The sequence below is a fragment of the Corvus cornix genome, chromosome 5 (genome assembly GCF_000738735.6).
Source record: "Corvus cornix cornix isolate S_Up_H32 chromosome 5, ASM73873v5, whole genome shotgun sequence".
In the NCBI taxonomy this organism is placed as follows: domain Eukaryota; kingdom Metazoa; phylum Chordata; class Aves; order Passeriformes; family Corvidae; genus Corvus; species Corvus cornix.
The window spans coordinates 1,694,130-1,708,598 of record NC_046335.1 but is presented as its reverse complement, the minus strand read 5'-3'; the positions used below and the strand labels follow the sequence as shown (position 1 = coordinate 1,708,598).

The following is a 14,469-nucleotide window of genomic DNA, read 5'->3' as shown; positions in this document are numbered from 1 at the left end:
AACTTGTGTCAGTTGCAGCAAGGGTGTTTTATGGAATCACAGAATGGTTTAGGTTGGAAAAGCCCTCGATGAACATGGGAGTCTGCCAAGGCCACCACTGCTCCATGTCCCCATTAGTCACATCCACACGGCTTTGAAATCTCTCCAGGGATGGGGACTCCACCACTGCCCTGGGCAGCTGTGCCAGGGCTGGACAACCCTTTCCATGAAGAAATTTTCCCAATATCCAATCTAAACCTCCCCATGTGCTAAGGCCTCTTCCTCTCCTCCTGTCCCTGTTCCCTGCGAGCAGAGCCCGACCCCCCCGGCTGCCCCCCTCCTGTCAGGGACTTGTGCAGAGCCACAAGGTCCCCCTGAGCCTCCTTTGCTCCAGCCTGAGCCCCTTCCAGCTCCCTCAGCCACTCCTGGGGCTCCAGCCCCTTCCAGCTCCCTTCCCTTCTCTGGACACGCTCCAGCCCCTCAGTGTCTCTTGTCATGAGGGGCCCGGAGCTGCCCTCAGGACTCGCGGTGCCCCAGCCCTGCCAGCCCAGGGGACAATCCCTGCGCTGTGGCCGACCCAGGCCGGCTCCCGCCGCCGCGCTGTCCCCACACGGGCACGGCGGGGCCGGGCCGGGCTCCTCCCGCGGCGGGGCCGGGCGGGCTGCTGGGGCGGCCCGGCCGCGTTTGGCGCCATCGCCCCGCCATGGAGCCGGAGCGGCTGCGGCGCCGCCTCAGCTCCGCGTTCCGGCTGCGGGGGCTCCTCCTGCGCCCGTGAGTAGCCCCGGGCCCGGACCCTGCTCCGGGAACCGCTCCGCCCGCGGGGATCGGCCCCGGGCGGGCCTCGGGCCCGGCGTGCGGCGTTACGGGATGGGGTCGGGGTCGCTCCGCACCCCCGCGGCACCTCCTCGGGACGAGGTGCTGCCTTTACCTCCTCTCCCTCCTTCCCCCGCATCGAGGCCTCTGGAGTCTTCTCCAATGCCTTGTTTTGCCTGTCCTGCTGCTGTGGGCCTCTTCTGTCCGTCCATCCATCCATCCATCCATCCATCCACCATGACCATGGGTGCCACCAAAAGCTGCCCATGGTCTCCCCTTGGAGCCCTCCCTGATGCTGGTGCTGGGTGTTTGGTTGGGTTTTTCTGTCTGCCTCTGAGCCTGACAACTCTGGGATCTCTTTCTGAGTTCCACTTGCCAGTCTTGTGCTCAGCATTCTTTGTTAGAGGAAGAAATGGCATTTCCAAAGGAGGAAGTGGCATTTCCAAAGGAAGAAATGCCATATTTCCAAGTATAATAGGATGTGTTATTTAAAGATGGCAAGGTCACTGAAAAGTGATTCCTGCTTGCAGTGGAAGGTGTCATGATTTATAAGAGACTGGGTCTCCATCGCTCTCATTTTCTTCTTCTTTCTCGTGTGTTAATATCAATTAAATTTTGTTTCTGTTGTGGATGGGATGTGATTATTTTGGACAGTGCCCTGATACTTTCATTAGTGTGGAGCACAAGTCCAGAACTCCTGACTCCACAGTTCCATGAGCTGAGACATTTTGAAGGTCAGGCTGATCACCAAAATGCCAGTTTGGTTGGCCAACAGATGACAGTAATAAGAAAATTGTTATCTTTAATGTGAGACTCTAGTCTAAGGATGAGAGAAGAACCAGATTTCTAATTCTTGTGTTATTGAGAATTAAAATAACTCCAATTTCAAAGATATTGATCAACTGGAGCAGGTCCAGTTGCTTATAGGCTGTGGCTTGTAAGGGAAGCAGGAAGAGCTGGAAGCTCTGCTCTGGTGACATCCCAGCTTCAGAGCTGCATCCAGGTTTGGAGTCCAAAATGAGAGGGATGTGGAGATGCTGGAAAAGTCTGGAGAGGCCACGGAGCTGCTCCAAGGGCTGGGGCCCCTCTGCTCTGGAGCCAGGCTGGGAGAGCTGGGGGTGTTCACCTGGAGAAGGCTCCAGGGAGAGCTCAGTGCCTAAAGGGGCTCCAGGAGAGCTGGAGAGGGACTGGGGACAAGGCCTGGAGGGACAGGACAGGGAATGGCTTCCCAGTGCCAGAGGGCAGGGATGGATGGGAGATTGGGAAGGAATTCCTGACTGTGAGGCCCTGGCCCAGGGTGCCCAGAGAAGCTGTGGCTGCCCCTGGATCCCTGGAAGTGTCCCAGGCCAGGTTGGATGGGACTCGGAGCAGCCTGGGCTAGTGGAAGGTGTCCCTGCCCATGGCAGGGAGTTGGAATGAGATGGTTTTAAGGACCCTTCCAACCCAAACCTGAATCCTGGGATTCTGTAATTAGAGGGTCAGAGAACCTGACATGGAGAAAATGTGAAGGATTTGGGTTTATTTAGCGTCAAGAAGGGAAGACTCATGAGGAGCTAATCCCAGTCTTCCTAAAAGTGAGAAGTGTTCTCAAGGTTGCACAGTGACAGGGCAAGAGGCAACGGGCACAAGCTTAATTTAATTCTTCATTGTAATAGTAATTAAACTTTGAAGTTGATGGAGTAGAGAAGTGGTGGAATCTCCCTCACTTGGCTCCATGGGGCCCTGGACAGTATAACCCAAGCCCTGCTTTGAGGAGAAGGTTGGACCACAGGGTCTCCAGAAATCCCTTCCAACATGCAATTTTTTGTATGAAGCTGAGGTTCTCCACTTCTTTTCCCTGATATTTTCAATCCCAACGATTTTTTTCTTTGACTTAAACCAGTGAGCTATTATGCAGTGCTAATTGTTTCTATTCTTTAACCACGAGCCATGTGGTGATGATGTGCACACCTGCCAAAAGCAGCACAGTTTGTGTAAACTATTGAATATTAATTGCTTTTTGTGCTTTCTCTTCTGGGATTAGGGATGCCCTGAAGTATCTCACTGAAGCTTTTCAGTCCACCAGTGAAGAAGAACTTGACGATGTAATTGAAAATGTCATCGATGCAGTTGAAAAACAACCTTGTAAGTAAACAATTTCTTTTTCTTAAGCAAGTTTTCCTGGAATTTCTGATGTTATCTAGACAAAGACAGTTACTGGCAGCAGAGGCACTGAGGTGTCATTGCAGTGTAAGGGGTTGACTGAGATAAATGTATTTGTTGGCCTTTTATTTTGGTTAAACACTGAAGTTTGCAATGTCAGCAGAAGACATTTGTGTCATTTAAAGAGTTGGCAGTGTAGAATATCCTGACTTTTCCAAGAGTAGTAGAATTTTTTAGTGACAGTGGCTGAAAGTTTGTGTGGACATCGTTGTACCTGAAACTATAATTTTAAATATTAAAATGGAGAGAGACTATTTACATGAGCATGGAATGACAGGACACAGGGAATGGCTTCCCACTGCCAGAGGGCAGGATTAGATGGGATAGTGGGAAGAAATTCTTCCCTGTGAGAGTGGTGAGGCCTTCATACTAATTCCAATTCAGTTTAAATCCATGAAAACAACAATGTGCCTATCTCCAAAGTTCTGTTGGAACACTTATGGCAGCAATCCGTGTGATAATGTTCTGGAACCAAATTAACCTCCAGAATGTGAAAGCTCAGCTCTAACACATTTGTGATATATTTGGCAGCTTTGCATAAACTGTAATGGTCTTGTTCTCCATGTTTAGGGAATTCAGCGTGGGCACAGTGTGTGTGTGTTATTTTTTTCCCCTAGGAATATGTCCTTTTGGTGGCAATATTAAGTGATCCTTCTGTAAAACAGTGTGTGCCATTAGCTTACAGAAAACATTCTTATTTGTGTGTATTCCTCTGAGGAGACTCAACCATTTAATGTGAAATACTTCAGACCTGCTTCCTTCCTTGCTGCAGTTCTAATCCTCGGGATTTTTCCTTCCAGTGTCATCTAATATGATTGAGCAGCCCACAGTGGAGGCAGCTGTCCAGGAATGCAGCCGGGCCCCTGATGAGGCGATGTAGGGTGACGTTATAAATTTTTTTGGAGGTTCTGGGAGCTGGTGTCATTTCCTTATTCCTCCTGGGGAAATGAATGCCAGGCATTTTCTGCAGCGCTCCACGTGCAGTCATTGCTCTGTCCTTTTGTCTTCCTGCTGCTGTCTTTGCTCCAGGTTCCTGCTTGGAGCGTTTGTTCTCATGGATGGGCCTCCAGGGGGTTCTAAACATAATCTGATGTTCTGGAATTCAGCTGCTGGGGTTGTGTGTGATACAGGTTGAATATTAACCAATACTTCTGTCCATGCCTTTATTTGCTTTGCTCTACATGAAAGTTATCTCAGGTTGGTTTTGTGCCTTTCTTTTCTGAAAGCACTTTAGAAGAGTTTTCCTCTGGGGTGCCCGTTCCTGCTTTTTTGTTTAGTTTTTTGAAGCCCTGATTGATTTCCCTTCTGTGATAACAAAGTGTGGAGCAATTACTGGAGTTTCTGAGAACTTTGTGATCCTGATGGATGTGTTTCCTTTAGTGTTCGCATCGTGATGCAGAGCATGAAGAGAGATGGTTTGCTGGGCATGTCAGTTAGATACTGTCAGCCCTTAGCCTCTCAGGATGGAGAGAATTTGGTTTTAACTTTTGCTCCTTGTCGTTGGAATCTTTATGATGCAGATGGTTTGAGTGTGATTTTTCTTTGTGGTGCTTTTTTATACTCAATGTATTTTTTTTTTTTGCTCCAGAAGTGAAGAGAAATCTGTATGTACAGATTCTCACTGGAGAGTCCTGAAGGGAAAAGCTCTACAGATCACAGGAACAAGTCTTTTTAATTATTTAACTAGAGGATGCAGGAGAAAACAGAATAGAAAATGGAATAGAAAATAGAATGATGCAGGAGAAATGGTGATGATAGTGAACAAAACAAATATCATTTTAGCCAACATATTTGTTACTGTTTGTTTCATGCCCTTCATGGAATCACAGAATGGTGTGGTTGGAAGATAACATCCAGTTAATGCTGTAACTGTTCTTATTTCAGAGAAAATGTTTTCAACATTATTGGAGCCTTTGACATCCCACGTTACATCTATAATTCAGAAAGAAAGAAGTTTCTGCCGTAAGTCTCCCATATTTTAAATTTCAAGCACTTCTTGTTTTAAGAACAAAGCCTCTATTTCTATAGTATAAGTCTGTTTTTAATCTTTCCCTCTTGGGTCTGTTCAACTGAAGCCTGAGTGAGAAAGGTAATAAATGTTTAAGACCATAAACCAAGTTTATGCCACTTAGTGAATAAAAAAGGCACTAAGGCTAGGACATACATCACTAAAGGTAGTTTGGGGTTGGTTTTTTTTCTCACATTGGGCTGTTCAAATTTATTTTTTTAATAAATTTGATCTGTCTGTTGCCTGTATTTATTTTTTTAGTCTGTATCCTGCAGCTCCCTGAAGCCCTGAGGGGCTTCTAAGGAGAGCTCCAAACGGTAAAAAAGAAAAATTAGGAGCAGCTGGTGAATCTGGGGGTTGGAGAAACTGGAGGAATAATGCTTTTGTTCACAACTGCTTAAAGGCATTACTGCTTTTTTAAAAACGGATTTCTGCAGAGGCCTCTTTGGGTGGAAGGATAAATCTCAAAGCCTGTGAGTTAGAGGGGAATGAAATGGATGTAGAAATGCAGAAACACAGGATCCTGAGCAGGAGTGTCCCTCATGGAGTACCTAAATCATGGTGTAGCTTTTGCAGCCTCCCAGACCTTTTAGATCAATGAGTCATTTTTATGTGTGGAATGTCCCTTTTTTAAAATGATGATTGTGTTAAACTCCTCACAGCCTGTCCATGACTGACCTCCCTGGGCCGAGTTTATTTGGGACTGCCAGAGACAAGGCAGAGCTGTTCCGGGAGCGCTACTCCATCCTCCAGCAGGTCAGGAATCTCTGCAGGTGTCCACAGGGATGTATCCTACATCTCCTTCCAAAAATACATTGTGCTATTGCACCTCCCTGCCTCATAAACTCTCTGACTTCCAGGTTGGCACAAATAACTTCTTTTAGCAGCATTACAGATGCTTTCATGACACACATTTTTTGAGGCTTAGTGTTATTACCTGGTGTTATTGGTCATCTGTTTCTTAGAAGCAAATTCTTGTCAAAAGGACTGAATTACTAAAAGTTGCTGGATGAAGTAGGGTAAGAACTTTATGAAGAATTTTGTATAGTGGTTGTAGCAAACTGGCTTTTTGACAGTGCTCATGTATTTTTAAAGTGAATCACTTCAATTTTGGTTTCTGCAGAGGACTCATAGACATGAGCTGTTTACTCCTTCACCAGTCGTTGCTCATCCTGATGACAGCAAGAGCAAATTCCAGGTAAAAAATGGAATTCTTTTCAGTTTTAATCCAAATAATCACAGCAGTTCTTTATGCTAGCAGCCCTTACTGGGAATCTTCTCCCAAGCCCCATTCAGAAATATGGCTCTGATGTTTGTAATGAGCCTGTATCCCCTGGTTATTTAAAACCATGTCCTGTGTGGGGCTTTGTCTTGCTGGGGAAAAGGCACCTGGAGAGTTTGATTTAATTCTGATTGGATTCTTTGCCTTTGATCCCAGCTAAAGACAGTAGAAACTCTCTTGGGCAATACAGCTAAAGTGGGAGAAGTGATTGTGCTTGGGATGATCACTCAGCTCAAGGAGGTGAGTTGCTTTTTATTGTGGAGTCTCTGGTCACTGCTCACTCAGTGCTGTAATATATTAGAAAATGAGAAAACTTAAATATCTCGCATTTGTCCCATTCTAAGAGACTTTCCCACAAGCAGTTGGTGCCAGTGTGTGTGGAAAATGTCTTCGTCTTCTCACTACAAAATTTTTATGTCAGCAACCAGAAGCAGTTAGGACTTTTTGGCATGTCCCTTCTTGAAGGCAGGAGCTTCCAATGGCTGTGTTGGGACTTGCCAGTGCCCTGGACTGGGATTTTAGGGAGGGGTGCACCAGCAATCCCAACTGCAGCAGCTCCCAGGGAAGCTGCTGAGATACACTTATTATAAACTACATTATTTCCAGTTCTTGCCACCTTAAAACATTAAAACCAGCCAAATTATTTTTAATAGACTGATAGATGCTTCTGATTGGAACATTTGTGTGTTTGGGTGTATTTTGCTTTGTTAATGAATCCTGTTTTTTAGGGGAAATTTTTCCTAGAAGACCCCACAGGAGTGGTTCAGCTAGACCTTAGTAAAGCAATATCCTTTTCCTGTGATGGAAGAGCTGGAGGAATTTCCTGCAGACCTGCAGAATTTTGAATTGAACAGTAAATCAATGCTGACCATTAAAAATTATATATTGAGAGGTGCAGCTCTCTCTTTCTCCTTCGTTTCCAATCCCTTGGCTGCTGCAGCTCCTGCCTTTCTCTTGGACGTGGTCAGTGTTCCTCCCCATGGAAGCAGAGCCTGTTCCTGTTTGTGGGCTCTCTCTGGACTTACCTGCTCAGGTACCAGGGATTTGCCAGGCTCTTCAGGCAGCCTGTGAACTTTCAGTGCTGTCCAAATCTATTACACCAGCTGGAAAGCAAATTTTGGCTAAAAAACCTACTTTAAATCTAAGAAAAATACATTCCTTAACCTTCCTGCACCAGTTCCACAGTGGGTTATATACTGAATCCTGCTTTGTTTTGGCAGAAGGTAAAGCAGACTGGGGCTTTGTTTTTTTTTTTAGCTTGTAATAAATTATTCTGTCAAAGCTGTGGCTGCCAGATGTGGCTGAGCAGACAAATCTCATTCTGGTGACCATCAGTGAGTTTGTGACTGAGATTTTTGGCACTCAGCTTCTGCTGTGACCCCGTGGGCTCTGGAGGCAGAGAGCAGGAATTGGAGGGTGTTGGGGCATGGGAGGGTGTGGAGCAGCTTTGAGGATTGGAGCCTGGCTCCAGCATGCTTGGAGAAGTTATGACTGGATTAGGAAGACAGCCTAGAATAACCAAAAGAATGATTTAACAATCTGAAAATGCTGCTTTGTGCTGGCAAAGCTTTGGTCCTTTAATGAGGCTTCTCATTAGGATGATGTAAGAGCTTGCAGTTTTGGAGCCTTGTTTTAGCAAAAAAAAGGCTATTTCTGTATGTGGAATGTTCCTCTGTGCAAGATACATAATCTCAGTCTGTTTTCCAGAGTGTTTTGTGTTTGCAATGTAGAGAGTAAGCAGAAGCTGGGAGCAGAAATGAGAGTGGGGATAAATATCACCCTGTTCCTTCTGTTCCTGACACTGGGATGGTCCTTGGGACATGGGGGCCCTTCCAGGACAGGGCCAGCAGAACAATTCCTGTTCCCCTGCATTCCTCCCTTCCTCCCTGGTTGGGCTGAGGGAGTTGTCGATGTGCCTGTGCAGCAAATCCATTCAGAGGAATGTCTGGGGTTAGAAAAAAGTTGTTTTCTTGCTGAGCCCTTTTTCCATCTGGATCATTCCGTGGTCTGGTTCTGGAGCTACCACAAGAGAGGGATTGATGGAGGCTGGGACTGGCAGTGCAGCACAGCTGCCAACTCTCTGACTAATGTCTAGGACATGATGCTGTTAGAAGAACTTAAGGGTTATTTTGCTGTTCCAAATCCTCTTAGGTTGGTATGAAGATGAAGTTTTTCATGTGAACGCTTTTGGATTTCCGCCCACTGAGCCTTCTGCTACCACGAGGTACAAAGCTGACTTTTGGCAGCCTCTCACCCCATGTTTTCTTATGGGTTTCTAAGTAAGATCATTGTTATCTCATAGTTTCTCTGACATTCGAGTATGTTATTTTTCCTCCTCCCCAAATGCTTTAAAATAAATACAAATTTAAGGAAGCAATTCTGGGACTTAGAGGCACTAAAGCCTGTAGTGTTGGCAGAAAAACCCTTCCAAAGGCCTTTGGGTTCTGCATATTAATGGAAATTGGGATGTCAGGCCTTCTCAATTGCAAAGCCAGGTAACTGTTACATGGGAATAATAAATTCCTTGTTGCTGAAAGAATGGATCCCTTGGATAGTGGAAGGTGTCCCTGCCCATGGCAGGGGCTGGAATGGTCCCTTCCAACCCAAACCATTCTGGGATTCTCACTGGAGTATTTTAATGATGCAGAGCCTTCTATGGGAATATAAACTTCTTTGGAGGGCCTTCTTCATCTTCAGTAAAGGCTTCTGCAAAACTGAAGCAGCTGGAGGAGGAGAATGAAGATGCCATGTTTGTGTTTGTGTCTGACGTGTGGCTGGACCAAGCAGAAGTGCTGGAAAAGCTTCACACGATGTTTTCAGGTAGGTGAGAGTTGCTTTCACTCTAAACCTCGTGTTCATAATTTGTTTCCATAAATTCTTAGTACCAGTAGTGTTTTGACCAGTAGCATCCATGAATTGCTTCTTTGTGTTGCAGCAGTTTTGGAACAGCCTGTCCCTTCTGCCTCGGGCAGAGTGGAAGTGTGAGAGAGTGACTGCTTTAAAAACAACCCAGAATTCAGGGTGGGAAACTGCTCCTCACCTGAAGGGAGCTGGACACAAATTAGCACAGTCATGCAGAAGTTACAAAACCAGTTCAGTATCTGGATCAGAACTGGCAAATCCTTGGGGCAAACTTGGCCTGCCCCAAGACTGCAGGGGCTGAGGGGATGAAGGGACTTTGGTCAGTGAGATTCGTGTGCTGCAGTCACCTGGCAAAGATGCAGACCTTGCATTTGCTATTCTGAGACTTCAATAGGCAAGTGATAACCTTCATAATTAGAAACTAAATGAGCAGCTGAGGGGGAGAGCAAGGAAAATTATTGATGAGCCATTTCTCTGGTCTAAGCAATTCTGTTCTATTTACCAGCCCCTTTGAAAACCAGTGAAGTAAATCCAAGTGTGATGCTGTGTGCTAGGAAAATGGAGAGTAACTGGGATGTGAGATGAATGCCTGAGTAGCTGTTTCTATTTTTATTTCAGGGATGGGAATCAGGTTTCTTTTTTCCCTGTTTTGCTCTGAAGCGGGTGATGAGTGAGGTTGTGAGCACTCATCAGATCCTCAAACTGCTCAGGCAATTCCAGTTACTGTTGCTTTATAATGCCAAAAGGGAAATTAATGTTGGGAGAGCCCTTGAACTGGAATGATCATGGAGGTTGACAGCAATCCATTGCTGCCTGCTTGCTGTTTTCCTCTTGAAGGGAATAATACATTTTTAAATGGCATTATTTATTAGAATTGCACTTTGTATAATTCTCTGGGTGAGTCAGTAGTTGGATACACACAAACAATGCTGGGACTCAGCCTGGAAATGACAGAGGGCTCCCTCAAAGTGACATTTGTACATTGCCATCACCTTTTTAAGCTAAAACCAGCCCGTATCAAATCAGTCAGGTGTATTAATAGCAGCAGAGCTTGAAGTGCTATTCCAGTCCCTGCTTCTCATGGAATGGGCTAAGTGCTGGAAGATGCTGAAGTGAATGGATATGCTCACAGATCCTCTCCTTTCCCAGGTTATTCCTCTGCACCTCCCACCTGCTTTTTCTTCTGTGGAAATTTTTCATCTGCGCCATATGGAAAAAATCAAATCCAGTCCCTGAAAGGTAGGGAAGTCTCTGTAAACAGCCAGACATGTGCATTAAATTAAAATAATGATGGCAAACAAACAAAGAGAGCAGAGAATAAACCCTTATTTTTAAAGTGCTCTGCAGTAGAGGGGAGATTCATCCAAGCTGGTTTTATTTCTAACCAGGTGTTGTGTCCTGTTTTTCCCTGACTCCAGGTTCTTTGAAGGCTCTGGCAGATATTATATGTGAATATCCCAGCATCCATAAAAGGTACAGAGCAAGGCGAAATCTGTTTTTTTTGTGAAGCCTTTAATTACTTTAAGAAGCTGAGAGTTACCCTATTTTCTCTGTCTTGTGAGCCAGCTGTGATCAGATAACAAGCTGGTTTTGTAACAGGCCTGCAGGTTTGTTTTGGGAGCAGGGTAAGTCTGATTTTATCTACAATAGCTTGGGCATGGAAACTCCTAATGAGGGAGCCAAGGTCTCTCCCTGGAATACTTTCCTGGCTCCTGATCTCTGAATTCAGAACACCAGACCTAGTTTTTAGGATCAGTTTATGTAAAAGAGATTTGTTGAACTTTTCTTTTTTTTTTGCAGTAGTCGATTTGTGTTTGTCCCTGGTCCTGAAGATCCTGGTCCTGGTTCTATTTTACCAAGGTCAGTTTGCTTCACTTCCTCAAATCTTGGCATTTTCAGTTCAGTAGTTAAAGAAGGAAAGAATCTTTGTTCATACATTTGCTATTTATTTCAGACCCCCCCTGGCTGAAAATATCACTCAGGAATTCAGACAGCTGGTGCCATTTTCAGTTTTCACCACAAATCCCTGCAGGTAACCATGTAACTGCTAATTTTTTTTATTAATAATTTTTTTACTAAATTTTACAAATACCATTTTCAAAATCTACAAATTTTGGGAAAATTTGCCTTAAATTTTTCAAATTAATAGAATTCTTCACTTGGATTAATTGTAACTAGCTTTAAATACATTAAGACATCAATAAAGCAATGATGAAAGGAAGTAATGCTAAAAAAAATTGATACTGTGTATAAAAATCCTGCTCAAAAGCATGTTTTTTCTGAACTAGAAGGGAAAGTATAACTTTAATTCAAATTGCTTTTTTCACTCGTCTGTATTAGAGGGAGATGAACTTTATAATGCATCTTCCTCATTTTTAGGTTAACTTTATTGAATTTCACTGCTGTTTTCCACTCAGGATTCAATACTGCACCCAAGAAATCATTATTTTTCGGGAAGATTTGATCAACAAAATGTGCAGGAACTGTGTTCACTTCCCAAGCAGCAACATGGACATTCCCAACCATGTGAGTGAGTCGTGTTCACCACTTTTTGCCAAGATTTTTGATTTTATTGATCAGCAGGGCTGGATTTGGGGGGCTCTGATCTCCATTCTCACGACCCATTGCACGAGTAACCCAGAGGGGTTGTAAGAAGGATTTACATATTTAGTACTCTTACTTTTCTTTACATTTTGACAGCAAAATAACTCAAACCAGGATACTTTTAGGTGGTATTGAGTCATTCTGTCACACCGCAGCTGCCCTGGAATGCAGAACTTCAGAGCAGCCAACTGTGTGTGCACCAACCATCAACGTCCTGCCAAGAAACACTGATTCCTAAAGGCAAATTTTAACACAAATTACCGTTTTTTAAAGATTTGATCAGTTACCCAGTGCCATTTGCAGTAAAGCAGCAGGTCACTTCCTCTAAAATTCATCTGCTTGCTTTGTCTCCTCACTTAAAACCAAAATTCTGCTTCTTACACATCAGCACAGCGCTTGGGGTCATGGTTCCACTCGGTGAATCCACAGCAGGAGCTGATGGCATTTACTGATATAATTGGATGTGAATGATCCAGGTAGTCCTGGCTCATTGCAGTGATGGATGGAGTCTGGGTTTATTTATTTTACTGTGATTTTTTTTGTTTGCTTGACTCAGAAGGTTGTTTTAGCTGTGTCTCTGTGAGCACCCTGTGGATGCTGAGGTACCTTGGTTTTGTGGGCACATTTGCATTCCTGACACTTCCCTGTCCTCATACAGGGCTTTCCAGGAAGGAAATATGAAGGAAATGTAGAATTGCAACACCTTTTGCAGGTTGTTTTTTGCATACTCCGCTTTTTCTCTGCCTTTTTTGCCTATTTTAATTCAGCCATCAGTGTAAAAAAAAAAAAAAGAGAGGGAAATTTTGTCACTAAGAAAGGAAAATCTTCCGGTAATCAAATGATTTCTTCTGTTCAGGGAAAAGGCTTTTGAAGTGTGGGTCTTGTGGTTAACTGGTACTGTGAGGAAAGCAATGAAGAAAAAACCCCTAAAAAATTAAAGTTATGGCAATGTTGGTAAGGAGGAACAGGTAAATAGATTCTCCTGGAGAGTCTGACTGATGAGATAATTCTGACATCTTCAAATACTGGCTGATATGCTTTAAAAAGGCCTTTGTGTATTAAAAACCCCACAATTCAAGAAAGGAAAGAGTGCTGGAGGAGAGCCGCTGGTTTAATCTAGAAATCATTAATGATCAGAAGGAATGAGACACAAAAAACACCCAAACATTTCCAGATTCAAAAAGCTGCTTTATTAACCCACACTGGCACATGCAGGGATGAACTGGGCTTGCAGAAAATGGTTCAAACCAAGTGTTTTTGGGTTTTTTTGCAGTTTGTAAAGACCATTTTAGCCCAGGGGCACCTGACCCCGCTGCCGCTGTACGTCAGCCCCGTGTTCTGGGCCTACGATTACGCCCTGAGGGTTTATCCCGTGCCAGACCTGCTCGTCATCGCTGACAAACACGACCCCTTCACTGTCACCAACACCGAGTGCCTCTGCATAAACCCTGTAAGATCCCCTGGGCTCTCACATCCCAGCTGGCCCTCACTCCCTGCACTGAGTTTCACTCACACAAATGGGGTTTTTCCCCTTCTCCTTCACAGGGTTCGTTTCCCAGAAGTGGATTTTCCTTCAAGGTGTTCTACCCCTCCAACAAGACAGTTGAAGACAGGTAAAGAGATTCTTCTTATATGCTGAGTTTCTGATTATCAGGATAAAATCACAGGGAACTGGTAATAGAAACAGAGTGAATGTTCCAGCAGTTTATGCTTCATATTTAGGCAGTGTAAGAAACCCAAATGCCCAGGACTAAAGTAATAAATTTAAAAATTACAAATGTCAATGATGGGAAGTGGAATCCAGCAGTAAAAGGAGAGATGACTGCACTGTATGATTTTCAGTGATTGAGACCTGATTGGGAAGCAGATTTGTTTCTAGGGATGATGGTTGTTACATAAATTAATTAAATTTAGGAACAATTTTTGCTTCATTTCATGATAATCATCAAGTCCAGAAGCCACTTTCAGGCCTTGATTTCACATATTTTTAAATCTGCACTTGTTCATTCCACTGACTGGAAAAAAGCCAGCTGCAACACCAAAAAGTATTTTAAAAGTATCAAAGGGCTTACAATGGATGAAAATTTGCCTGTTTAACATAATGATGGTATAACCCATTAGGAAAAGCATAAATTTGTCTTCTCCTTGTTGGAGAAGCCTTCCCCAGGGAATTAATGGATCAGCCCATGTAACTTTCACTTGAATATAAAAAATACCATACCATGAGATACTTTAGGTTTCTAAATATTTGAAAACATCATCAAGTCTTTCCTAGATAAAGAAATAAAATAGCATTGTGAACTATTTTAAAAGTAAACCTACTAAGTACTGCTTTTCTTTGGTATTTTCAGCAAGCTTCAGGGACTCTGAATTTCTGTGGCACTGAAAAAAGGCAGTGAACCCACGTGAAGCCAACCATAGCTCTTATTTTTTACATGCCTTGGTATGATGTTATTATGGACTTTTTATAATAAATGTCAAAGTCAAAACCGATTTGTTTTGTACACAAATAAACTTTTACAGGAAAAGAGACTGGTGTCAGTTTAGATAAATTGTCAAGTCTGAGTGAAAAATGATTGGCAAAGCACAAAAATGGTAAGTGGAGGAGCCAGCTGTATCAAACAGGAAAGGAGCATCTTTAAAAGGAAGAAGTTAAAGATAGGGAGAACTTGGATAGCTGATTATCTGCAGGACATACTGGAAATGGGGGATAGGATTT

At 43.8% G+C, this 14,469-nt stretch overlaps 1 protein-coding gene across 3 annotated transcripts; it reads left to right on the top strand.

The window, feature by feature from the left end:
* The first annotated feature begins 643 nt into the window (after positions 1–643).
* POLE2 (DNA polymerase epsilon 2, accessory subunit) lies at positions 644–14,280 on the top strand. Of its 3 annotated transcripts, XM_039552244.1 has the most exons (19): positions 644–750; positions 2,816–2,916; positions 3,795–3,870; positions 4,879–4,956; positions 5,665–5,758; positions 6,126–6,200; positions 6,441–6,524; positions 7,013–7,069; positions 7,459–7,507; positions 8,436–8,508; positions 8,932–9,104; positions 10,296–10,385; positions 10,565–10,619; positions 10,947–11,006; positions 11,101–11,178; positions 11,564–11,672; positions 13,024–13,200; positions 13,296–13,363; positions 14,102–14,280. In XM_039552244.1, the coding sequence occupies exons 1-19, from the start codon at positions 683–685 to the stop codon at positions 14,118–14,120; spliced, it is 1,584 nt and encodes a 527-aa protein (XP_039408178.1). In that variant the 5' UTR covers positions 644–682; the 3' UTR covers positions 14,121–14,280. The 3 variants fall into 3 exon arrangements, with proteins under 3 accessions (XP_039408178.1, XP_039408177.1, XP_010408242.1); XM_039552243.1 differs by having other exon boundaries at positions 13,024–13,363; XM_010409940.4 differs by lacking the exons at positions 644–750; positions 3,795–3,870 and having other exon boundaries at positions 2,830–2,916; positions 13,024–13,363.
* Positions 14,281–14,469: the final 189 nt, after the last annotated feature.

What these genes read in the sequence shown, in the direction of transcription:
- POLE2 (XM_039552243.1), top strand. Translation starts at nt 683, where the DNA reads ATGGAGCCGGAGCGGCTGCGGCGCCGCCTCAGCTCCGCGTTCCGGCTG. An exon ending in TCAAATCCAGTCCCTGAAAG is followed by an intron (nt 10,386 to 10,564) that starts GTAGGGAAGTCT and finishes CCCTGACTCCAG; the next exon opens with GTTCTTTGAAGGCTCTGGCA. An exon ending in TATCCCAGCATCCATAAAAG is followed by an intron (nt 10,620 to 10,946) that starts GTACAGAGCAAG and finishes TTTTTTTTGCAG; the next exon opens with TAGTCGATTTGTGTTTGTCC.